This window comes from Paralichthys olivaceus, chromosome 20 (genome assembly GCF_024713975.1).
Source record: "Paralichthys olivaceus isolate ysfri-2021 chromosome 20, ASM2471397v2, whole genome shotgun sequence".
NCBI classification, from domain to species: domain Eukaryota; kingdom Metazoa; phylum Chordata; class Actinopteri; order Pleuronectiformes; family Paralichthyidae; genus Paralichthys; species Paralichthys olivaceus.
This window is the reverse complement of record NC_091112.1, coordinates 6,273,283-6,298,949: the sequence shown is the minus strand read 5'-3', so window position 1 is coordinate 6,298,949 and position 25,667 is coordinate 6,273,283. Positions and strand designations below refer to the sequence as shown.

The 25,667-nt window shown below is 43.2% G+C and overlaps 2 protein-coding genes across 4 annotated transcripts; both read right to left on the bottom strand.

Moving 5' to 3' along the window:
* Nucleotides 1–1,063: 1,063 nt before the first annotated feature.
* dpm3 (dolichyl-phosphate mannosyltransferase subunit 3, regulatory) lies at nucleotides 1,064–2,644 on the bottom strand. Its single transcript, XM_020102512.2, has 2 exons — nucleotides 2,569–2,644; nucleotides 1,064–2,340 (listed from the first exon to the last, which is right to left on the bottom strand). The coding sequence occupies exon 2, from the start codon at nucleotides 2,314–2,316 to the stop codon at nucleotides 2,038–2,040; it is 279 nt and encodes a 92-aa protein (XP_019958071.1). The 5' UTR covers nucleotides 2,317–2,340; nucleotides 2,569–2,644; the 3' UTR covers nucleotides 1,064–2,037.
* Nucleotides 2,645–13,577: 10,933 nt separating this feature from the next.
* On the bottom strand, nucleotides 13,578–25,616 carry trim46b (tripartite motif containing 46b). 3 transcript variants are annotated; one of them, XM_069516292.1, is made up of 13 exons: nucleotides 25,235–25,615; nucleotides 24,400–24,476; nucleotides 22,218–22,479; nucleotides 21,899–22,088; nucleotides 21,154–21,352; nucleotides 20,845–20,991; nucleotides 20,338–20,433; nucleotides 19,374–19,627; nucleotides 18,874–18,995; nucleotides 18,114–18,452; nucleotides 15,434–15,663; nucleotides 15,122–15,189; nucleotides 13,578–14,906 (listed from the first exon to the last, which is right to left on the bottom strand). In XM_069516292.1, the coding sequence occupies exons 2-13, from the start codon at nucleotides 24,421–24,423 to the stop codon at nucleotides 14,459–14,461; spliced, it is 2,379 nt and encodes a 792-aa protein (XP_069372393.1). In that variant the 5' UTR covers nucleotides 24,424–24,476; nucleotides 25,235–25,615; the 3' UTR covers nucleotides 13,578–14,458. The 3 variants fall into 3 exon arrangements, with proteins under 3 accessions (XP_069372393.1, XP_069372392.1, XP_069372394.1); XM_069516291.1 differs by lacking the exon at nucleotides 24,400–24,476 and having other exon boundaries at nucleotides 25,235–25,614; XM_069516293.1 differs by lacking the exons at nucleotides 13,578–14,906; nucleotides 15,122–15,189; nucleotides 24,400–24,476 and adding an exon at nucleotides 16,928–17,078 and having other exon boundaries at nucleotides 15,463–15,663; nucleotides 25,235–25,616.
* Nucleotides 25,617–25,667: the final 51 nt, after the last annotated feature.

The following is a 25,667-nucleotide window of genomic DNA, read 5'->3' as shown; positions in this document are numbered from 1 at the left end:
TTGTGCAATCCTACTAAAACAATGACAAAGAAATGGACGGGAATGAAAACATAACCTCCTTGGCCGGGGTAATGAAATGCACTATGGTATAAATATTAAAAAAAAGCTTTAGTGTTTGAGGTCATCTGTGTTGGCGTAGCTCTAACACTTTTCTGTCTATGCGTGAGATTACACTTCATCACATTTTCTATAATGCAAATGCCTGCAGCTATGTCTGGGTTAATGCTTATGTGCTGCATGTTTGGAATAAGGGATTAAAAAGAGAAATGCTGTTCACATGCACTGTAAATGGGCTATAAAACGTCTGGCCCGCTCTGATATATACTTTTGTCTGATAGCCTGTAGAAAGAGAACGAAACAGATGGACGTCTTCAAAGTTAGATTCTGGGGGAGAATGATGACAAAGAAAAAGTGATCAACTATTTCACATGTGGCTACGAGTACGAACATAACTGCCTGCCGAGGGAAGCCTTTGGTGTAATTGCCAGAGTCGAAGATTTTCTGCTAAATAACAGGTTGCCTTTCATCCAGTCTGCTCGAGCAACAGCTTGCAGACATTCACGGGGGGTGACGTTGCAAGGCATGATGGGGCTGCAGCCAAAAGGCACAACAGGCAGAGCTAGCACAGAGAACTGCCAACTCTTTGCATTTGTTCTGAAGTTATGGGAGCTTTTGAAACCCTATAATGACGCCTTTAGCCAGGCTATGCTTTGTTTATTCACAGCAGGGACTCACTGAAAATGAGCAGAGGCAGCCTTTTAAGGATCACACAAAAGACCTGCACTTGCCAACATCGGATTTCTTCAGGACGACATATTTAACTTGTATTTTCTGATTGGAACAATGGAAGTGCTGTACAATGTATATTCCATGTCGTTAGCTGCAAAATGGGACAAAGGAGATCTGTCTCTCGCACAGAGGGAGACATTGGCCAGTTGATGTAAAGCCCTCAGGCCATGTGGGTCATATGCATCATATATGCAAGAATTCATGCACATAATCGCATACCTTCTGAACCAGCCCAGACCAACAATGACACACAAACAGTCAGAGGCAGAAAACCTGAAGAAAATATACTCCATTTTAATTACATCGCAGCAATAGCCACAGGGAACAGGTCTGAAACCGGACAATGGAATGTACACTACAGATAACAATCTATGTATTCTGACAAGCAACAATCTCCAGACAGGCACGACAAGGCCGACACTGTGCGGAGCTGACGCAGATTGAAAGAATGTAAAAATTCCCGGCCGAGAATCTAGTCAGAGGGTGTTTTCAGACATGAACTTTGAACTTTCACATATGAGCAAATCAGCAGGAGATTGTCCAGAACAGATATGATCAAAACAACAGAAACTTGTCTGCATCTTATTCGTGTATAGCACATCCTGAATTATTTTTGTTCTCTTGATTTTTTATAGTTTTATGTCTGTTGTGTGTTAGAAACATCATCAACTTGTCCACTTGCTCGCTGTGAATTTTCTGGACATTTTCCTGCTTTATTTTTACACTGAGTTCCTGTAAAGTTTGAGGTGGCGGGAAAAGTTCTGGCAAATGTCCAGAGTTTCTGAATCAGACATTTGCGATCTTATACAGTTCAGTGCCTGTCTGGATGATTCCAGTGATGAACAACTGGTCACAGACGATAATTAAACACAACAGTGATTTGAACGTATAACTGGTATTCTATTTCTATGGTCATCAGTGCAACCACAAGCTGATATGAACAGAACTGGATGTTGCAAACTTGTTTTACTTCAGACACATCTTTGAATAGACAGGTTTGTAGTTCAGTTCAGAGTTCAGTCTTATTTGTTGTCATCTATGAGTAACACAAAAATCAGTCAGTTGTGCGACTAATGCTGGTTAATACATGAATAAAAACAAACGTGGCTGCATGAATGAAGGGTGAAACTGCTGGAAACAGGAAGTCCGTCCAACATATTTCACACTAGAGACTCCAACCTCAGGAGTGCAGATACCAGGTTGTGTGCAACAGTCCATCAAAAGATTCTGCATGGTCCTTGTCAAGCTTCACATCTTCAGGCCCTTTCTCCTCAGGTCCTCTTTGGCTTCTCGGATCTGCTCCTGCAGCTCTCTCGCCGCCTCCTCGCAGTCATTGAAGGTGGCCACCCTGTAGCCCACGGTGGCCAGCGAGTAGCAGCCGAACGACACCAACAGGTAGAGAGGCATCGGCCAGGCCACCTCCCGGTACGCGAGCGGCAGGCTCAGGTCCAACAGGTCGAAGGACACCACCGCCCAGACCGCGACCACCACCGCCACACCGAGCAGCCACTCCAGGAGCTTCGTCATGATGAGACCCCGCCGGGAACCGACCTGGAGGAGAGAGAGGGAGCAGGTACCGAGCGACTCATTTAATTAGCTTAGCGTTAGCTTAGCGCTGCTGCTACAACACGGAGAGCGGATAAACAGCAGGGGGACGACACGGACAGTCACAGTCTCACTACATAAACACAATCAATCAAATGAACAGATCGTTTACAGATAACTTCGTCCAATTATCTGATTTAGAAACAATAATCCCCCAAAACCCAACGTGTTTACCTTCTCTCTAACGCCACCTCAGCCCTGCGCACGGCAATGACGTATTACACCGCAACGCCTCATGGGAAATGTAGTTACAGTTATGCTACAAGCATAGATATATATATAAGAGGAAATGTATGAATGTACATTATTTTTTTTTAATATAAATTGCATATTACTTGCAAAAAAACTCACAAAAACGAATATATCTATATATAAGTAGTTTTCCCAAAACTGTCGTTTTGTATGCAAACCCTATCACTTGTGAATATATATAAACTAGTAATAATGGCAGTAAAAGTTTTTATTTACTGCCATTATTATTAATTTTACAGATCTTACTAAATTACTAACACGACATCCTTGTTTTACTTGTTAATTAAATTCACATTCTTAATACACCTCAATATGAAAAACATCTTTTGATTATGTTTATATGAAACCCTTTTTGATTTATGAATTCATTGATTATTTGTATTGCCATTATTGTTTTCTACCATGTTATTTAATTATCTATAGTACATCCATGTCATAACTGTTCATTTCCATACATACATACAAATCGTGTACCACTTATCCAAAATGGATGGACTATGAATGTACCCCTGAGAAGCAGGGTACACCCTGGACATGTCATCATTAAATTCATATTAAAGCCTATATTTCCTGTTGTTTTGCAGTAATTAGACACTAGATTTAACTTGGGATCAATAAAGTATCTCTCTATCTTTCCATCTATCTAGAGACGACCGAGAAGACAGTGAGAAAGATGAATTACAGCAACTTCTTCTCAATTAATCTCAATGTTGTTGCTGACTATGTTTTTCATGAACACGCTGCGCTAGACTGTTGTCTGATGTATTAACACCGGTAGCCTGTCAGCTGAGCGAGAGAAAACAATTTGTTTCCTCAGAGTCTTTAAGAGGCCCCCACTCTGACTTTAACACACATTAGACCTCTAACTGTTTCTCTGTGTCATCCTCTTAATTTAGAGGAGCCATTTTGAAAATTAGCTCACCATTAAGGCTAGCTGAAAGCTATCTATTAACACTAATGTTGTTCCGAAGCCAGGAATCCAGCAACAGTTTCATTAGGGGCCTGTGGGAGCCGGCAGTTGCTGGATCTTTATGTCTCTTTAGGTGCTATGGGGCATGTCCTTGCACTCAGGGCAGTGAACTGTCCAGCTGCAGAGGGCACAGACCTCTCCAGGGTGAAATCATGAGGGGTGGGAGACATAAACACCATTCACTTAACTGGGGGGAGGGACATCTTAAGGAGCCACTGAGAGATAAACATCATTCTTCGGGGGAAAATGGAGAGTTATTCTTAGAGCTGTGGTGTTTACGTTTTTCTGCACAAGTGTTAATAGTGTGAGTGATGATCTGTGTGCCTGCAAGAGCAGAGCAGCATGTGTTTTCTCTTTATGTAGGAAGGGTTTATGTCTGTTTGTTGAAAATGTAAATATTTGAATCCTGAAATCAAAATGTATCTTATCTCTGCAGTGTCATTTGAGGTTATTTTATCTTGCCAATGGCGTCTTTGAGGGCCGTCCAGCTTCTACATTGCATGTTCACATTCAGAAAAAAAACAAAAGCAAAAAATGTACAATCGGCTGTTATAAAAGAAAGAACAATAGTAGATCCCAGTATTTGATGAACATTAAAAACAAGGACATATTTGTGGTCCGGTACGAACAGGGATTCAAACCAAGTACCTTCCAGCTGTGAGGTGAGGCTACCCAACAATCATATAGTTAAATATTATTACTTTTAAAAGCCTCAGTTAGCCTGGAAACTGAAACTTTTCAAACTCAAAGGAACTCAAACTTGAGCAAATAGTGAATTTGTTGGGGACTATTTTCAGATGTGGAAAACCTGTCTTGCTGTGAAGCAACTGTGCTTTCATGGCGGACATTTTGACTTGTGGCAGAGGAGAAATCCAGGTGCTCATTAGCAATCGTTCTGAGGCCAAGTGATTAATTTCAATATTTACACCTTGTCCCTACTGCAACATCACAACATAAAACACCTGTACTGGTTTCATTACATTTCTATGCAGCTCTGCACTTAATACGATGTGATGGGGTACATATCAGACTGTCAAGGTCAGGCCGCTCCACTGTCTCCATAAAATAAACCGAATCCAGGTGAGCTCACACATGACACACTGCATCAGAAGCATAGCATGTGTGCTGTGTCCTGCCTGTGTTGTATCGGTATGAGGAGTGTGTGTGTGTGTGCGTGTGTGTGTGTGAGAAACACTCAGTGGGAACAGTGGAGCTGGCTTTTCTCAGTGCGCCTCCCTGCCAGCACCTGTTCCGTTCCAGTACTCAGGAAACCTGCGCTCCAGCCGAGAAGGCCTGGCAGACACAACACAACAGCCTGCGAGAGGGAAGGGTCACTGAAATGGAGAGAATGAGAGGGAGGCAACCAGACTGAGAGAGAGAGAGAGAAAGAGTAAAAGAGAAAGAAGGAGACAAGAAAGGAGACGGGGAGGGCGGGAACCGTTATTTTTCATAAAGAATCATAAGAAACGCTGGGCAGAGCGTTCATAGGGATGAAACATTTATCAGTTTCACGATGCACTATGGTAAAGAAAAAGTGTTTATGGTAAAACGTTTAGTTTAGGGGGGAAATACCTCTTTTACACCAAATTTAGCAGGTAAATTACTTTTTTTAAAACACAGGTAAACCCACTACAAAAGTGATTGACTTCCTTTCCAATGCCAGTAAATTTTAGTTTGCCTTTCACTTCTTTCCCCTCCTTCCTCAGTGTTAATTTTTGATATGCTGTTAGGCCCACATGGTGCTACATTAAGATAAGATACAACTTTATTGATCCACACACCGGGGGGATTAAATTGTTACAGCAGCAGGTAGGTCAGAATGAGGTACACAAGAAAATAAAAACATAGAAAAGTTGTTTGTACCTAATTTAAAACTTTCACATAATATTGTTTTTCCAATAAAAAATATTTAACGTACATTTTGAGCATTTTCTGTTCATTTGAACAATTTTGCCAAAAACCTGATAACCATGATAATATTTGGTCTCTATAATCTATAATCTATCATCGTAATTTGAAATGTTTACACTTTTTAATCTCTGGTTCATAGTTGAGGGCAAGAGAGAGAGAGAGAGAGAGAGAAAGCTGAGAGGACCAGGAATCAAAAACGAAGGGGTGATTGAGTATGTGGACGAAAGAAGAGATGGCAACAGAGAAAAGAGGAGAGGAGGGAGTGGAGCAGACAGGGGGAGAGAGGTTTACACAGGGGGGGGTGAAATCGAGGGATTTGCAGGTGCAGCTTGAACAACCAATGACCTTAATGGTGTGTTAAATCCAGCTGTTGCTTATCCAGACTTTTCTTCAATCTCCCCCTCAGCACCTTCAACTGCGTGCAGCACCTCGGTTCCCACAGCACAGAGTCTGCAGAGTAAAACTCACGAAGGCCGTGTGTGTGAGAGAGATTGACAAAGACAGAGAGCGATGGCAGAGAAGATGCTTCATCCTCAAGTGCAGGAATAGAAGTGACTGTGTGTGACTCGGGCCAGAGAGCACAGATAAGAGGCAGAGATAAAACAGGAAAAGTGGTAATGGAGAGTTGTGTTGACGCTTATCTCTCTGGCTTTGTCAATATTAGCAGAGTGAAAGGTCCAGATAAGAATGTGTGCTACTGAAGAGCTATACAGGGATTGAGATTTGGCCGGATAATTATTGTGTAATATCATAAGAGTGTGAGGGGTGGAGAGAGCCAGACAGAAGGAGGGAAGGGGGAGAGAGAGAGAGCATGTACTGTTAAGTACTGTGTTTAAGATAACAATAGAGCTTGGAGTCAAAAACAGGAACCCTCTGTTTCCTGAGCTGCAGAACAGAGCTGTGTGTAATGTTGTCGTTAGGTGTGTGTGAGTGTGTAGATGTTTGGGAAAAGGAAAGGGTGACTAAAAGTGCGTCACCATGTCCCACAGCTTCCAGGATATCGCTGATGGAGGAGTAAGATCTGATACTTGTCGGAGAGGAATGAGCCTGCGGCCCAAAATCTTTCACAATCAGGTTTTGTTTTGAGAGTTGGGCCTGGAAAAGAACCAGCGTGGAAGTTGACTGCCAGATTCATGAGGAGTGGTTCGGCTGATGAAACGACCGCTCAAATCTTTCAGGCTTGTCAACCTGAGCTCACCTCAGATGTTCAAAAACTGATTACGGGGAATTCAGAAGAAATTGGAGCCAGAATGAATTTCCTGGGTTTTCTGAAAATCTAAGGGATGCATATATGCTGGGATAGTGATGAAAATTTAAAAAAAGGCCACATTCTCCCCTTTTCAGATCCTCTGCAAAATTGAACAGGTTCCCTCTTAGCCCATCTTTGAACCAGGTTTTGTGGAAAGTCATTCAGTAGGTTTTTTAAAATGCTGCAGGCAAACGGACAGGGGTGTAAACAGCCTCCTTGGCCGAGGTAATAAAAAATTACTGAATAGACGTGGCACTCTACACGGTACAAGGTATAAACATTATTCAGATACACAATGAAATAGCAAACAAACAGGGGAGGGGTGGTGTCTGGGTAGATCATGCAGGAGGCAGGACATGATGTGTAAAGTTAAATTAGAGGGAAGTCAAGTCAAAGTCAGGTCTCAAGTGTTGATTTTTGTAAATTTGAGTTCACTTCTGTGACAAGCAAGTTGAATATTCAACCATTCAGGGATTAGGTTTATGTCGGTGTCTCAGAGTAATGAACAGTAATCAATTGTAACTCAAAGTTTATAAGTCACCTCCCCTTTTTTAAATGCTTTCTGTGCTCATATGGTCTGAGTTGTGTTTGCAGGATGACTTTGTAAGTTTAATAAGATGCTCCTCAGACAGGTGAGGTGAGTGCGTATCAAAGTAGCTGCATCAGGGCGGAGGAGTCTGTTGATGCTTCTCATCGGGGGGCCTCTAAATTCCAAGCAGGGCTCCTGAAGGTTTTGGCATTGACGTGGGCGCGGCTCATAAATATCCTTGAGTCAAGATCATTTAGGAACGACGAGCGGCTGTGTTAAATTGCCAAGATAATAGTTGTGGGGACCCCTGCGCCACTTTAGGGACGAGCTTAATGAAGTCTCGGGCCACTCAAGTGGGGTTTTGAGGTCAGAGTGTGGTCAAGTGTGACCAGTCTGAACCATGTGAGAGTAGCACTTGTCTTGCTCTCTGCGCCCCGGAGTACAGACGCACACCTGTTTCATGTGCTGCTGTGACGGCCGCAGTGAAACAGCAGAGGAATGCGCCCCCTCGCCCTCACCCCTCCTCACCCCATCTTTTCTCGCTCTCCATGCTCTCAATGCTGTCCTAATGAATCTCATCACACGGCCTGCATTTGTCCCACTAGTGCTTTGTTTGTTGACCTTTATAAGACGTCATTACTTATTATCTTCATGGGTTGTGTAATTCTGCCCCCATAGCACACACACCCCCCTCACATCCACAGAGCCACAATGTATATGAGTGTGTGTGTGTGTGTGTCTGATCAAATGCCTCTTGTCAGTGTAACAGCCATTAACAGTGGTTTGAGCTTGATGATGTCTCCCTCCTCCGTCTATCCCTCCGCTCCTCTCACCCCAGACCATAATGTCCTTTAGCATTAGCATTATTGACAGTGGAACTAATTGGCACACGGTTATGAAAGTTTCCCCGGGGCCATTTTAAATTGGACTGCACAATTTCCTCCAACATCTGATAAGCGAGTCCTCGCACGGGACCCGCGGAGGTATCGATTATAAACGTATTAATGTGGGTCAGCGCCGTGTACTCAGCGAGGGGCGGATGATGTAGCGATACATGTCTAGACTAGAACAAACTGACCTCATCCTGTGTGTACATAATGGATGGCAATGGGGGGGGAGATGGGAAATTCTGTCTCGTAATGTTATCTGCTCACTGCATCATTTTGCTTTGAGACATCTTTGGCACACTGGTCGTAGGGAGAGGTAGCTACTGTTCGGGTGCATTAAATCTGATCACTGGAGCTGGAAACAACATCGCTCGTCAATGACACATTGATTTCAGCGTCTACATTGCAAACTTCATTGATTCATTTCAGCGATGCAATGAGAAGCAGGGACATGCATTAGGAAGCCAAACACGCCAAACTGAACATGAAGTCACATGAAAAACTCATTAGGTCGACAAATGAACGCATCACTGGGTCTATACGAGATGTTGCCTTCGGTCGCTCATTATATAGACAACATGCTTTGTTGTTCCACCAGATTAGATTTGGCATTCAGATGAAGTACGGTGGTCCTGAAGTACAAAACACAATCAGATGGCAAAACAGAGAAGACAACAACAAATTACAAACCACAACGGAAAACACACAACGGCAAATTTAATAAAAACTAAAAATACTAACCACAATGACACATAAGAAAACACAATCACAAATTACTAAAGACAATAAAGACAATCAACCATAAAACACTACAGCTAAAATAGATTAAGGATTGAAATCACGCACAGATTCATGTGTAGATTTGTTGATGCTTTTGCGACCGTCAGCGACTTTATGTTGAAAATGCAAAAAAGGTCAAGGATTCAAGGATTATGGATTTGTGGTGGGCAGTGGGTAATACCCTGAAAGCTGATTGTGGCCACCTCAGACACAGGCTGTCATTGCCAGTAAATGAAGTTGATTAGGTGAGACTGCTGCTCTGTGGTCCTGTCTATCTCCGAGTCTAGTCTGGACAACAAGCCATATTGTGCCCCCTCCTCGCTCCTCCCACCCCATGACTGCAACTGCTTGACCTCTCAGAAATCTGACCCCCAGGGCTCCTCGCTGCTCCCCCAGGCACCTGCCAACCTTTCACCCCTTCACTGGGCGAGCATCTGGAAGGTGAGGAGAGACAGACGAGGAGGCCAGGGTGGGCCGTCGAGAAGCACTGACACGGTAACAGATAGGACCACAGCGTCGTCAGACTTCAGAGGGCTGTTTGGTTTCTTTTTCTCTTGTCATACATCAAATACTAACTCCCCCCCGCTCCATGTGTACATCTGCGAGTGTCTGTTTTTGTCTTTCTTTATTTCTTTCCTTCACTCGTTCTGTCTTTTATTTCTTTCTCTAACTGTACACACATATCATGCCGGCTATATGATGTATGCACAGCTGGGCCTGACAGGGCTGTCCAGGAAACGTGTGGTTTACGGATCCCCTGTTGACATTCTGATTTGACTTTTCCTTTCACTTCTCCGAGACCTGGAATTTTAACTGAGCAGGGCTTATTGACTCAGCATGTCTGACCATGCAGGAAAACCATTCAAAAATACGCCGCCTACCTGACTGACTGACTGACTGACAGGATGTGTTACATACGACGTAAAGCTCGATCAGAAATCCTGGTTTCTGACCACACATGCAGCGCTCCCACACCTGCTCACTGTGCTCCGTACAAAGAACCTTCTATCATTAGTCTCGCTTAAACACTATTCCACGCCTCGGTTTTATGGAAACAATAATATCCTAGTTGTTAAGTTATAGGCAGAGTGTAAAAACATACAGTATATCTGAAGTTACGCCAGCCTTAAAGTTACACCTCAGGACCAAAAGCTATGAAATACATTTCAGTCCACTTCACATGATCCAAAAGAAGGATTTTATTGTTTTGAACCAGCGAATCATTCCTTTGGGTTCAGAATGAAATCATTTCTAAACGATGGGATGACCACATTCTTAGCTCCACTGTCGTTAAACCTGAGCAGTTTTTAGCCTCTTAGGAGCAGTAGAAACAAGTTTTCAACACAAAATATCATCACCTTTTGATGTAATATGCGAACGTGTTAACTTACCGTTGCATATTTAGACATTCTGTACCACATCCATTCATTTGGAGTTGAGTTTCAGCTACTTGTCAAATGTAAGTGCACTATCCACCCTGTTTTGCATCTGCTTTCATTCTCTGCCAACTCCTGAATGAAATATCTGGCTGCTAATAACCAGCCACCTTTACAGCCACCTGTTGCATCATGCACTAAAAAACTATTACTCACCATTAGCTCGTAAAAGCTGAGGGTGGCAACAGATTCAGGTGATGATTTACAATAGTAATTACTTAAATGTTTTCAAAATGATTAATTATGCCTGCTTTCAAGTGGTATTATGACATTTTGGAAATTATGGTTATTTGCTTTCTTGCCAAAAGTTGGTTGAAAAAAACCACACCACTCCCATGTCTGTTAAGTAAATATGAAACAGCAGGGAAATAATCACAGCTTCCAATGAAACACACAATATGTAACTCTGGCGACTTGGAGTCTCTCAATCGAAACAATAAGAAAAGACCTATTTGAACAGATTAGACCAATGAGATATAGCATGTAATTGAATGAGCTTCAGAGATGCGGATAAGATAGCTGTGCCCTATTGTTTCAAGACTTTATGCTAAGCTAAGCTACCTAGCAGCAGGCTGTAGATGTGCTCTATTAAATAAACAGACAATAGAGTGGTGGAAGTCTTCTCATCTTGGCAAGAAAGCAAACACGTATATTTCAAATTAGCTTTCGATGTCACAGGACACTTGTCTAATTATGAACTGTATATCCAGTTTGATTTATACGATTAATTAACTGGCCGATCGATGCACAGCACTCATTGCATCATTAAACAGAGAGAAACAAAGTGCAGTAGAAGAGGACATGGCACCGGAGTGTAAATTTGAAACTGAATTAGCCCTGTGTCTTCTCCCATAATGCAGTGGGTTACAGTACGTATGCAGCCATATGGGCTCAGTCTAGCATTACTGTCACCCCTCATTTATTATCATGAGGGAAGATGGCCCTGCTATGTCCCTCAAATCCTCTTAGCCAACATTTAGCTGATTGATGTTTTTCCCTTCTACCTCGATTCAGATTATCAATGCGATAAAAGCAGGAAGTTGTATATTATTGATGTTGCCCGTGGGTTGGATGGATGGACGAGAGAGAGAAATATAAATGTTTCAGCAGTGTCCAGACGAATGATATCAACATGGTGTTATTGAATTTTAAAGCAGAGCAAACAGAGTAAAAAAGAAAAGAATGATGTGGATGTGATTCAATCCCTTCAGCAAATAACCTGTTACATATGGAGGAGCAGTGGATTACAGGGAAATTAGACTTGTCATTTCTTGTGAGCATGATCTCGAGGATTGTTCTCATGAAGATTAATAATGTGTCTGCGTCTTCAGTCAAATAAAAGCTCCACAGATATGACGTGTAGGTAGCAGCCGTCTGACAAGGAATTTACATTTAGAAACACAATTTTAATCCCCCCCCCCCGCCTCTTTAATTCCTACTGATGGCCTTAACCACACAGATCCATGGTAATAATTTGAACTCAGGAAAATACGACTAAGCAGGTTCCCCATAATAAATATATATATTACAAACAAATCAGGTCTTTTAAACATGTGGTTTAGCTCCATGTTGTTGAAGACAGTTGAGTCCTGAACGACTCTGTCCTATGTGTTCTCCAGATGGCACCACACGCTGCTTCTCCCAGATTGTATGAATATATCTCTGAGATCCCTTCATAAATTCAGATGATTCCCTCCCCCCGATCCTCTTCCTCTGAACTATACTAAATGATGATCATGGAGATTATGTATTGGTAATTCCTGCCTGGTCTTTAAAAGAATGCCCATGCTGTGCGCTTAATGCTCAGCGGAGGGATTATGCAGACCCCTACATGTGGTGTTGTGGCTGCATACCTCCAGTCAGACTAAACCCAATCTGTTACAGATTTGGACTAAAGAAGAGAGGTGCAGCGAGCACAAGGGGGTGGGTGGAGCACTGTGCAGAGCTGTATCCATGCTTTACAGTACATTCCACTGCATCTATATCATGAAGGATCAGAGCTAAACCTCCCTTTGGACGCAGTATTTTTATCTGTGCGTATTAAGACGTTAAAAAAAGAACCTTGGCTTGTGTCAAGGCTGTAAGCTCCATTTCTTCTCTTGATTCTCTACTCTTTTTTTCTACATTTTTTATTTTCCCCCTGTGGTCTAGGCAAACCCAAATCCTCCTACAGTTTCCCCTTGAATGTGGGTCCAATTAAACACATATGTGGATTTTTTTCGTATCGAAGCTCATAAAAGGTAAACTCAGGCGATTTGCATTACATTTACATAAGGAATGCTAAGTAACTACACGTGTGAGGTGTGAGGCTCTCGATCAAAAGCAGATGGTTGTTACTATTCATCACTCCCTCACCCAAGGTGTTTCATTGAGCATGAATCTCATCACCAGACATGATTTTTCATATGTGTAGGATGTGTCATGTGTTTTATTGTTATCATTATTATTATTAATTAAGTTGTAGTTAACTGATGGTGGGGTTCTGGGCACTTTATTAGCCCATCGGGGCACTTAGGACAAAAGGAAAAAAGAAATATATATATACACACTTTTGTAATTGTAAATGAAAAGGTGTTTTATGCCTGTTATACAGTATATAACAGTTTGACCTATTATATATTATTCCTGTAAATATAGCTATATATACATACATATATAATACTATATATGTGTGTGTATATATGTGTATATATAGGCTCACATATTCATGCTCACTTAAAATATAGTTATTAAGTACATGTATATGGAAATCTATGTTCAAGTATGTTGAAGACAAGTATGTAAACAAAAACGAAATATCCTATTGGAAACAAAAAACAGCTCGAAAAAAAGCATCGAATCAAATCTGTAAGTTTTATGAAAGAAATCTGGAAATGTATACAATTTTTTCCAGCTCTACATTTCTTAAAAGCACATTTTAAAATCTATGTTTGCCAATGTCCTCTGACAAACTAATATGTTTAATGAAAAATTGGCTCAATAATGAATCTGTCTGAAAACAAATATCCTGAGCGTCACAGCTGCTGCAGTGGGTGATGAGGTGGGAGCTGCTGTGGCGATGTGCTGCTGCACCCTAGTGGTGAAACAACAGCAATGATTCCTACAGGTGAAATACTGGATGACTCAGATTGAATTTCCCCCGAACAAACAAACAGGAAGAAACAGAAGGTGTTTTTGTATTTTAAACAGTTTGTATTTATTCAGTGTTCATTTCCTTGATCCGTTTTTCTTTTGCAAACATTCTGCCAGCAGGTGAAGTTTACATGGATTTAATCTGCTGATCAAAAGAAGCGCTGCTCATTTACTTAAAATCAAGCAAGGTTAAGAAAAAGGAAACAACTTTTTGCCGTCAGACAATGAATCAGTCCAACCACACACACACACACACACACACACACACATTCACTTGTTAATTTAAAAAGCAAAATAGCGATGCACAAACAGGACTGTGGAAACTACTGATTATATGCAGCAGAGGTATAATTGCTTCTAATTACAGTATTGCCTCATTGTTCCTCTCTACCTCTAATTTACCGCATTTACATCTCATGAAGACAATACCACTTTGGTTTCACGACTGTGAAAATTAAGTCACGGCTGCAATAAAATATTCAGGACCTTTTTCTACTCACAATTGAATCATATATCTATATAAATCGAACATATGTGAAGCTTTAAGCATTAAGGACATGAAGTGACAGAGTAAAAGCTTCTATAGTAAAGTTAACTGATAGTGAGGTGCTGTATCTACATTAGCTTTATAAACATATGCAATATAGCCGCTAAGTGCAAGCATCAAAGATATAATTACAGATCAAGTGCTGGATATTCCAACACTACTTAAGCAATACTTCTTGCAAAACCACTCATAACAAAAATGTAAGAAACTTAATTACATTGCATATTTGTTGCTATAGAAACATTTTCTCGTAAAAAGAAAATTAAATACGAAACAAAATCGCTGAGATGTCTAACCTTCCGCTCTAGCTGAGTAAATACTTCACGATTACCAATTACATTCCAAATAACCATATAACCTCAGATCAGGCATCAATTGTTGTTTGAGTTAGAGACACGGGGTTGGATGGTCACCCTTCTGACCGGAGTCTGATCTGCGTTGCGATTGGCCACCAGCTCCTGCAGCTGCAGGGCGCCTCCACCAATGAAACAGAAAGCTGGACACACCGGGCCAGAGCAATCCACGTGACCCTCCCACAGGGGGCGCAGGGAATGGGCATCGTAGAAGGTGACGCGACCCTTCTCAAAGTCAAGGCACACTCCCAGCCGGGGCGGCAGAGGGTAGGTGAGGCCTGTGGGTGAGGAGGGGCTGTTGCCGTTGGTGATGGGGTCCCGGATACCGTTCCCTTGATTGCTGTGGTGGTGATAGCTGTGCTGAGGCAGGTAGATTTTACCCATCCCCATAGTGAGGAAGCAGAATGGTGGAGCGGAGTCCAGTGCATCCTCTGCTCCACTGTCATGACCACTGTCTGGGTCGTAGCTGCAGAGAAATAAATAAGGCTCGGTCTCCTTTATTCAGTCGCTTCTGCAGTCGGCTGAGTTCATAGCTTCACAGATACGATTTAATTTAAAACCAAATTATAATCTCAGTGTTTCCAAATCATCCAAGCCTCTCCACACTTGACTGGACTATAACATTCAGCTATTTCCTTTATTTGTGTTCATTATTTACTACTTCATATTACGACTACTCACCGTGGACTGGCCATGTCTTGAGGAAGGTGAAACCATTCCTGCAGTTTAGATTCCAAACCGACTCCCACCTGTTCAAAAGAGAAAAACAATCAATTGGTAATTCATATTTTATTTGTTTTATTGAAAATGTTCACATTACTAACTGATCTCTCGTTTATTTTCTACAATGTTGTCGAGTACAAGTATTTTTATCAGAGCTAAAACCAGGTCAAAAGGAAGAAAAACATATTTTGCTACTTATTCACTTGTTGTTATACTGTACACTCAAAACAACTCATACGTATGTAAAATATACAACTAGAATTTACTTACCTTTACTAAGTAAGAGCCCGGCTCCACTGAGCATGCCCAGTAGTGACGTCCCTGTGTGATAGCTACATCCCCGACCAGAAGGTCCGAAGTCAGGTGACAGGAAGTGAGGGCGTGGTCAGCGGCCTGCAGCAGAGAGAGGCCGGGGACGCTGCGAGCCCCGCGCTGCTCTTTACTGACCACCAGCCGGTCGGCATGGAGACCCCAACGAGAATCCAGATAGAAGTTGAGCACTGTGATGGGGGACACCACAGAAACGGAAAGAAGGGAAGAAGACGTGAGGTCAAAGACAAGACAGAGACGCAGGTGCATTCAGAAATGATGTATAGAGGTTTAGGAGGCAGTGGAGGGAAAGTGGTGCAAATTTACAGTCAGAAAGCAGCGAGGAGAAACTAGGAGAATAATAAACGATTGAGAGGAAAGACCATAGACTGTAAATAAAGAGAGACGAGAGATGACTGATCCCCAAATGTCAAGCCACATCCCAGATCATTCCCTGATGTAGAGTCCGACACCAGGTGGAGTAACCCGCAAGAAAGTGGTGTAATGGGTAAAAAATATATCTGTGTAAATCCACAGTAAAAATGAGCCAAACCGTGCTTTTTTCTGAAGAAATCCGAAAAAAACTTTCAACCTGTGACTCACGTTAGTCTAACCTAGTCAGTCACAAAGTGTTTTATTGTGAAAGCCTATGACGTCACCTTTGAACCCTATGCTAAGATGACTGTCACATCTTACAGCAAACTAGCTGGTGCATAAAAATGGATGATATACTGTAAAGACTTATACTTTCCCAGGAACACACTCAGCCACCGGTTTATTTTAGTTTTAATTAATTATTTAATGTTATAAAGACTGAGTGAAACGTCATGATTGACCGCTGAGAACCTGTGACTGGTTGGGTGCGTGTGACGGCAGGATCTAGATACTGCGTCTCGATCACTACTACGCAGATCCCTTCTGATCAAAAAGCAAAAGATGACAGTATCCGGGATGTTTCTGTACAACGGGAGGAGACAGAGGCGCGTCGTCCATCTTTATTTACAGCCAATGGGAGAGACTGAGGAAAGAGGAAACGGAGAGCAAGCATGCACGTCCTCCCACCAGCACTGGGAGAGACAAGCACACTGACCTATACAGTGATGACTCAGGGAGTAAAATAGAGAAGGTCAAGCAAAGAAACAGCACTCTCCTTCAAGAGAGAGGGAACATTCGCAACAGCAGGAAGGAAACAAATGGTCTTGAAATACAGACACAAGGAATTCAACAACTTCACCATTTAAAAAGCCCTGGATCTCAATGCGATCCATGTTGTTAAGCCTCAGGTCTTAACAAACTGCAAACCTCATCATCGGTGCTCGCACAGATCTTGTTATAAGGAGACAGAGGGGTGAGTGGGCGGAGGATGCATGGGATGACCACAAACTGAGAGAGGAGAGGAGCAGAGAATCATGGGAGAAAAGAGGGGCGGTCGAGGGACATGAATGCACTTCTTACGTTCCATAGGAGGTGTGTAGGTTGGCAGCGTGGATGTAGCGCAGAAGAGGATGACAAGTACAAAGCTGTGAAATGGAAATGATGCATGAGAGAGAGATGAGGGAATAAAGAGTAAGAAAGTGAGGAGATGTGAGGACAGGTGGGGAAACAACTGAAAAAGAAGATGGGGATGGGCAGAAAAGAAAGAGAATGAATTATTAAGAGTTTCACAATGCTTTTTATTGTGACTGATAAATAAATGCAGGTGTGAGGAGATGAATGGCTCCTGGATGACAGCGACTGCAGCTGTGAGAATCTTTCTTTTTTTGTGGAGCTCTCATACACTTTGATTAAAGTGCTTTTATGTCATCAACCAGAAATAACCGAAGATTCCTCCACATTTGTTTTGGAAAATATAAAAAGAAATCTGTATTAAAAAAAAAGACTTGATGCAGGTGAGGGATGAATCGTCTGACGTTGTCGAAGGATAATTCTACTTCATCATAACTTTTTGGGTCTTACTTTCAAAGTTTTGGTCATCTTTCAAAATGTAAGAATAGGATTATAATCACAAAGTTAATTGCACAAAATCAAATTCAACAACAGCACTAAAAAAGAAGTCTATTGAGGTAATGAACATGTGCAGATAAATAAATAAATAAACACCAACGTTTGCAAGAATTATTTTAAACAGAAGAGAAAAATGATGCAAACTGTAATCATCCATGACATTTTACATATGGACTTGAACTTACCAAACCTTTGTTTGTAGTTCTTTTGAAACAGAGACCACAATTCCCTTGAGGAATGAGAGGATTCAGGTGAACCAAATGCTGTTTGTTGTCCTCATGTGTTGCTGCTTCTGAAACCTGTCCCATGTTTTGAAGATTTCTAACCCAAAGCTCATAAATGAAAAAGAGGCGACTCTATACACACCAAATATTCATGACTTAACTGTAATAATTTCATTTCATGATGTAAGAATCCTTCTACTCTTTCTCATTTCCCTTTTTCTTTTCACATCAATATTTCACATCTCAAAGTGCTCTTCACATCTTGTTAACAGGGGAACTGTCAAACTAGGGCAGAGATTTACCTTTTTTTTAATACCCATCTGTGGTTTGGGTGACTTCCCCTGTGGCAAAGTCAAACTGTTTCTGTCAACTTGTTAATGAGGCTGACAGAAAAGTTCAGCGTGCACTCTCACCTGGTGCAGGTGGGGTGTGCAGGTACACCTCCTCGCTGTACTCCCCGTATCCCGCCTTGTTGCAGCCTCTCACGCGCAGCACGTACACGCTGTCCATCTCCAGCCTGTCAATCACAGCGCTGGACCCGCTCACTTCGTCCAGACGCTGCCAGCCCCAGCGGGCGGCGGCCAACCCTCCTCTGAACCCGCCTCTGGACGCTCCTCCCGGCACCACGCCGCGACGGCGATACTCCACGGAGAAGTGCCAGGCGGGCGCAGAGTCTTGGGGCAGTCGCCAGCACAGAAAGAGCTGGTCGTAGGCCAAAGTACGCTGGGTGTCAATCACTGGGGCCAGGGGCGCTGTGATAAATAGTCTCTGTTAGTAAAAATGCTCAAGTAAAAGTCATAGCTGTTCAACCGTTTTCCTTTTTATCACATTCTGTGACTAGATTTCACGGCATTAAAGCTTCATTACACAGAGTGAGTTTTCATCCATACTAATGCCCCTGAAAACGTATATCCCGTAACCACTAGCAAGCGTTTGTGATTGTCTACGTCGTAGTACATGTCAGTTTCTGCCCATTCAGACTAAAACGCTGCCCCGACGTTTTCAAACTAAAACGAGGCCAGCAGCGCTTCTACACATCTCAGTTTAAGAAGCTCTAAAACTCCAGGGTAGTGCAGACGCCAGCGTATCCGTAGCAGAGTTGATTATATTTCAAACAAACACATTGTAGCGATAGGAAGTCATTAAAAGCTCCATCCACACTCCCCTCCTCACCCTGGATGAAGTTCAGCTCCGTCAGGAGTTTGAGTTCTTTGGAGACGTCCAGCTGGAAGTGTCTGAATGATGGATCGGCAGCCAGACTGAAATGCTGGAGATTCTCAATAGCTTTACTCAACCTGGTGCAGAGGGAAACAGGGGGAGCAGTGTTAGAAGAATAAAGGAGGGGTGTTCACATGATGCTTTCATCAGGCTGTGTGGGAGGATGACTGATAACTAGAGTATGATTATTTTTAAAAGATAAGGCTGACATCATTCTGTATTTGTCTCAACATTATCAAATTCCATGAAATAAACCAACACATAAATATTTCTCTCAGTACTTTTCAACTTCCAGCACCCACTCCCTTCATTTCTCCTAAAGACAGGTTATAGAAATATCCTTTTATTTGTGTAAAATGATCTTAAACCTGTTGAACTGTCGTGTTCAGAAAAAACAAAACAACATTTTACAAAACAAGACATAAATAATCCCCGAACAGAAACAAACGGAGAACCTGTTATGAGTCTGGCGAGCAGCCTGCACAAAGCAGGGCTGGTCTGACTCTTTCAGGAGCTCCTGGGTGAACGCCATGAGCCCCGCGTGTTCCATCAACCCCCGTCTCTCTGCCACTTGAGCAGCCAGCGCCTCGCCTCGTTTCTGCCGGGCCACCTCCAGAGCCTGGGTGAGGGAAGCGTGGCGCTCAGCCAGAGCGGCGGTCAGATCCCTGATGCTCTGAGCCAGCTGCTCTCGGGCTGACACGCTGTTTACCTGGTGATGAATGACACAGACGGGTTCAAGCATCTGAAGACTATAACAGCCAGATGCTGCTAACTGATGCATTTGAGTGATGTGGATTCCTTCAAGGCTTTTTCTGTGAGAAGATTTGTGTTTGAAGTGCACAGAAACAGATGAAATGTGTTTTCATTTCCTCTGCCACTGAGGTTTTGTTTTCACCGCTGTCCGTTAGTTGGTTTGATGGTTGTTTAGTTTAAGTTTATCAGGATTACATGGAAACAACTGAATAGATTTCCGCAAAGCCTGGTAGACAGATGGAACATGGCACCATGAGGTGTTAGCAAACATTTGAACAACGGGGCTTAACATTTTCACCCATTTCTGAGGGAATAATTCATGAATCTTAATGAAAATAATCAGGCCTGCTTAGGAAACTGAGTGTGTGTAATTTGATGTAGCTTGATTGAATTTAAAGGGACATTTGGGCCTTGATGGAGGTTTGTGTTGACTGAGTGCCAATCTAGTTTGTTTGTCTGTCAGTCAGAGGGATTGCTCAAAAACAACTGAACCTATGGAGGAAAGAATAACATTTTGGAGTTAATCTGGGTTCAAAAAGAAAACAGGGACCAGGACGTCTTTAAACTTAAATTAACATGGAGAAATACTCCACAAAAGTGTGTTTGGTATAAATCAACAGACAGGAACCTCTTCAACATTTTGTCAATCCTATAAGTATTAATCACCTCGGTCTGTGTGATGCCACTCTCCAGCTGGGTAATCTGAGCCAGAACTGTGTCCTGGTTGGACAGAATGTAGTTCATCTCTTTTGTAATCTTCTCCTGTCAAACGACAAGTACACAGCAGACAGCTTGTCACACACGTCATCACATGAACTCTGCATTGGACCATGTAGTTCACTGATCTACATGTGGTTTGTCTCTGATACACTGAAAGCTAAATGATGAGTATAAGGGCGAGATCACACATACGCAAAACGCATCAGTGGCAAACCTTTGCCTCCCGTTTACTTCCAATCTGTGCGAGTGAGGACGAGAATAAAACATCCACTTCCTACTGCGAAACCAATCTGCAGGTGTGTGCATATGTGTGACCGTGCCCTGAGCCGAGATTTTCCTATGGGTCATTCATATAACTACGAACTTCAATCTTACTTTTGTTTATGCATTTTATTCATTCTGCAGGATATTCAGTGAAAACGAGTTGGGTTGATATCAGATTCAGAGTCGTACCTTCAGGGCTTGGTAAGCCTGGGCCACAGGGAGTATTTTGTGTCCGGTGTGGATGCGGCGCAGTTTGCAGAGAGGGCAGAGCAGCCGCTGACATGACCGACAGTAGAACTGCAGCTTCTCCTGGTCGTGCTCGGGACAAGTCAGAACCTGAGGAGGAGAGACAAGTTAAACATGAACAATATTTACTGTTGTTATATGTATGATGATAATAATAATAATAATAACTTATTTTATGGACTGCTCAGTCTCCTACATCTATGAAAGCTAGGTTTTATATTGAATAAAGTCATTAGTGCCTCCCTGTCTTACCTTTGGTCTGAAGTTGAGTGTAGGCTGAATGTGCTCGTGCTGTGCCCGTGGCGTCCCCCATGGGTGATACAGCTTGAAACACTCGTTGCAGAAATTGGACCTGCAGTCGGCGCAGCCCTTCGTGGCCTCCAGAGCTTGAGGAGGCTTACAGAACTGGCACATAACAGCCACGCTGCCCAGGCTTACTGTGTGTCTGTATCTGGTGGAGGTGTAGGAAGAAATAACACAAATATTCTTATATCTTTAGTCATGCAGCTGCGATTAAACGACTTATTATATCAAGAAGGGACTGCCAAACATACTGTCAGAAACAAAAACTGCAAAAAAAACATTAAACTGTAATGTTTCATGAGGGAAAAACAGCAAAAGGCCAAATGTAATGGTGTGAAAACACTAAAGGGCAAAAATGTCTAGTGCGAAAGAATGAGACAACCACTATTGAATAGGTGATAAAGTGACCACAAAGCTACAAGACAGTGGAAACGCACAGTCAGCGAGTTTAGCTACGGTGTGTTGCAGTGCATGCTCTGCAGGATTCCTGAACAACTCAGCTCGGGACTGAACTCCCACCTTCTGTTGTTCGGACCAAGTCGTCATTTCAATTGGCCCCAAACTGTCAATACCACTGTGTGTGTGTGTGTGTGTGTGTGTGTGTGTGTGTGTGTGTGTGTGTGTGTGTGTGTGTGTGTGTGTGTGTGTGTGTGTGTGTGTGTGTGTGTGTGTGTGTGTGTGTGTGTGTGCCCACCTCTCAACTATACGCTCCAAAGTGAGGTTGCGCAGACAGTCGGTCAGACCCTTCTCTCCCAGCTCCACGTCTCGGCCGCAGGGGACACAGGGGAACATCATCACCAGGGCTGGGCCCTCCTTGCGGCGTCGCCCCCCATGTGTTCCGTATCCCGGGGACCGAGGCATGGATGGCGACGGTGGGTGGGGGCCTTAATCCAAGAATAAGGAAAGCAAGTTGTGAGCAGACACAGACAATGACAAAGATATTGATGATGGTTTGACAAACTAACATGAATGCAATCACACCAAAAAATGCTTTTCAATCTCTGTGACCTCACCTGATCGCAGCACGCGGTCAATTGGTCGCTGCTCAGCTTTAGGCGTAGGCCTGCGTGCCTGGCGGGGCGAGCGGGTGTTGGGTGTGGAGGCTGGGGAGTTGGGCTCTGGGGGAAGCTCTGGAAGCGGGTAGCCACTTGCCACCAAGACCTCGGAGGCACACATGAGGCAGACGCTGTGCTGGCATGGCAGGACCACGGGCTGTTTGACGATTTCCTTACACACGGGACAATGCAGCTCGTGCTCCAGGCTCCTCATGTTAGACTGTGGAAGGAAAAGAGGAAACAAGTTAGACTAAACCACGTTTCACCTCTTATGCAAATGTCAGTTGAGTGCATACCTCTGCCAAGGCCTAACAGTCCCTTTAATTAGATTAAGCTGCACCAAAGTGCACACACTCATAGATATCAGTCCCTTAATTATGCCTGTTTTTTATCTACATCGTTGCATTGTGTCCTGGGAAAATGGGGAAATTGACGACTGTAAAAAATGCCTTATCTCTCAATGTTAGAGACAGTGGGAAGAAAAGTCCTGGAACCGACCCCGACCCAGATCTGCATCTAAACTTAAAGGGTTCCTTCATGACACATAGCGCATCCCTCTACTAAGTTCCAACAAACAAACGCAGATGAAAACAAGGTTATTAGCCTGAGGTATTAAAACTTCAGCACCACATTAGTGATATACTAAGAATAACAAATGTGCACCATTAGAGTTGCAGGCTCCAAAGAAGCAGCTGGACAAGAAATGAATGAATATGAATCCCTCTAATTAAAAAAGAATGAATCTGACCAGACACACAAAACCAAGAACTCGTAATTTTGAGCTCAACAGAACCAGAACCAGAAAAGTACAGAGGTCCCTATATCCAGGTGCACTGCTAAAAGATTCAGTGTCATAGGAGACAGAGATGAATTGAGAGAGAGGGACGGGGTGAAGGGAAAACGTGTCTCAGACAAGTTGACAGCAGGCATCAGTCTTCTTAAATATAGATAAAGACAGAGCGTTAATTATTCAACCACTGCACACAGTCCATCCCTTCAATCAACAACCTGCAACATGAGTGGGGCTTTTCCAATCTTTCTTCAAGAGTGTGGTCTTTCATTTTGAGAGCAGGATTTATGACTCATGTTCAGAATTTTGTAGAGTTCTCCCTCAAAACCTCAAATAGCCCCAGCTTGTGCTTAGATTTCCTCTGCAAATACAAAATATCTGAGTGCGAGCGCACAGTCTGAGCACAAACAGAGCAAATCTAAGCACAAGCAGCTGCTATGTGAGTGCACGTGTGAGCACAGTTTGAGGATGGTGAGTTTGTTTCTTTACTTCAGTGCTGAACCAGCGTCTTCTTGTGTAACCACAGGGGTCAGAGCTGATGGGACGAGTGACTCGAGAGCAGTTAGCGTGTCACTGACCCGCTCAAGGACACGGATTTGACTGGAAAGGACACGGTGGCTGTTGCAGAAGCTTGTGATTTCACAACTACAACTTCTGTATGTCATAGAGAAACAAGGCGTTGACTTGTGTCCATTCATTGAATTTTCCAGTGCAGCCTGAGGAGTACATGTAATTTCTTATGGTTTATTTTGACTCATGGATGCCCTTGACACACAACCTCAACCTGAAATCAAAACTGTTGCAGCACCACTGACACAATGAGTTCACTTCAGAAACCAGGGGGAGACAAAGTGACGGACTGTGCTGCAGAGGGGATTTGGAGATTTTGTCACTGCTGTGATGTGTTGAGATGTGATGCAGCATCAGCAACTCAAACCACCACTGTTTCTGCAGAATCAGGATGATATGCAGGAGATCATGCACATGTACAATCGCTGCATGTCAATTTTAGAGGGACATGAAGTCCCACAAATGCATAAGACTGATACACACAAGGTAACTTAGCAATTAATCAATGTCTTCCCAGTTTACAGACACGTTATATTAAACGATACAGTTTCCCAGTGGGGCTGCATGAGGCTGCTCCCTCTGTGTCATTCTCCAATGTCAACTCCGGCCTGTCTTTTTCCTCCTCCTGTCGCAAATCCAGGCGACATTTGCGCCTCCAGCACACTGTAAACACCACAGCACACTGCAGGCCCGCGTTATGCGTCTGAAAGCGGATGGATGCGCACTGCTAAATGCGGAGGCCGGCGTGAAAACGCGCCGCAGCGGACAGCGCATCCTTACCTTCACCTGGAATCTGGGCGCCATGGCAGCAGAGCAGACTACGTGCACGTTTCCCCAGCATCAAGAGAGCGCTGCCTCTTGGATGAAAAAAAAAAGAAGGGAGGGGTTTGAGGCACTAACATCGAGAGCCACCCCTCCTCCCTCCCCTGTGAACGCAGCAGCATGAGAAGAAGCTATGGTGCATGTGGAAACCTGTAGTCGACCCACCACAGACCACTGTCAGTCATTCATATCACTTCTTCACCAAATAACGACCAATGCTTTACGCACGAATCTACACACACACACACACACACTTCTCCTCCCTCCCTGCCTCAGCACCAGCACCCCAAACTCCTGCATCCCGTCTCCATGGAAACGAGCATCCAGTGAAAAGAAGACAAAATGAAAACCTGTGATTTCAAGTCTGCTTGTTTACTGCTTTAATATTTGTAACACTTCAGAACAGCCTCGCATATCTAACATATCTAATCAAAGAGAGCAGATGATTCGTTGTAGCCCACTGAAAGAGGCGCTCCATCCAGGACCTCCATTACACCAGGAAACACAACCATTCATTTTCTACAACAGGAATATGGGACAACCAGTGTTTGTATCGATATTTATATGTAGGCTTATTCCGGTTGTTTTTACTCGGAGGTTTTTGTTCTGGATGCAGAATTTTAAAAAATGTCGGAATATAGGCCATTTTGTCCGGAACGTGAAACACGAGACGTGACATCCACACACCGTTAATGATGCTCTCCAACTAAAAATACAGGATGAAGCCATTATAATCATAAAGGTGCGTTTTAGATGTGCAGGCAGCGACAACAGAGAAAACACTTGTACTCACACTGATGCGAACCAAAGCTTCCATCGTCGACGTGACTGTTTTTAAATCCATCTCTGCCATTTTAAGAAAACAGCTCCCCCGTTTTCATCATCTGGATATAAACTGAGACGTATCTAGGCCACAGGCCATGAGGAACATATTAATAACTCCAAAAATGTGCAGCTTTGATCCGCTAGATAATTCAGATCTGTCGGTTTATCCATCTTTACCCATTTTTACGCACGGGGGGGAAAAAGGGCTGATAAACGTCAGCTTCTGAGAATAAAAATACAGAGAAGAAGGCGCAGATGGATAAATGTGATGCGAATGTCAGTGTGTGTCCACGCTGAATATTAACAGATGCCTGTAGCTGTGTTCCTCACCCAGACATCCCGCCCCCCACCCTTACCATCCCGCACCGGATGCCTTCAAATGATGTGGCACACACACACAC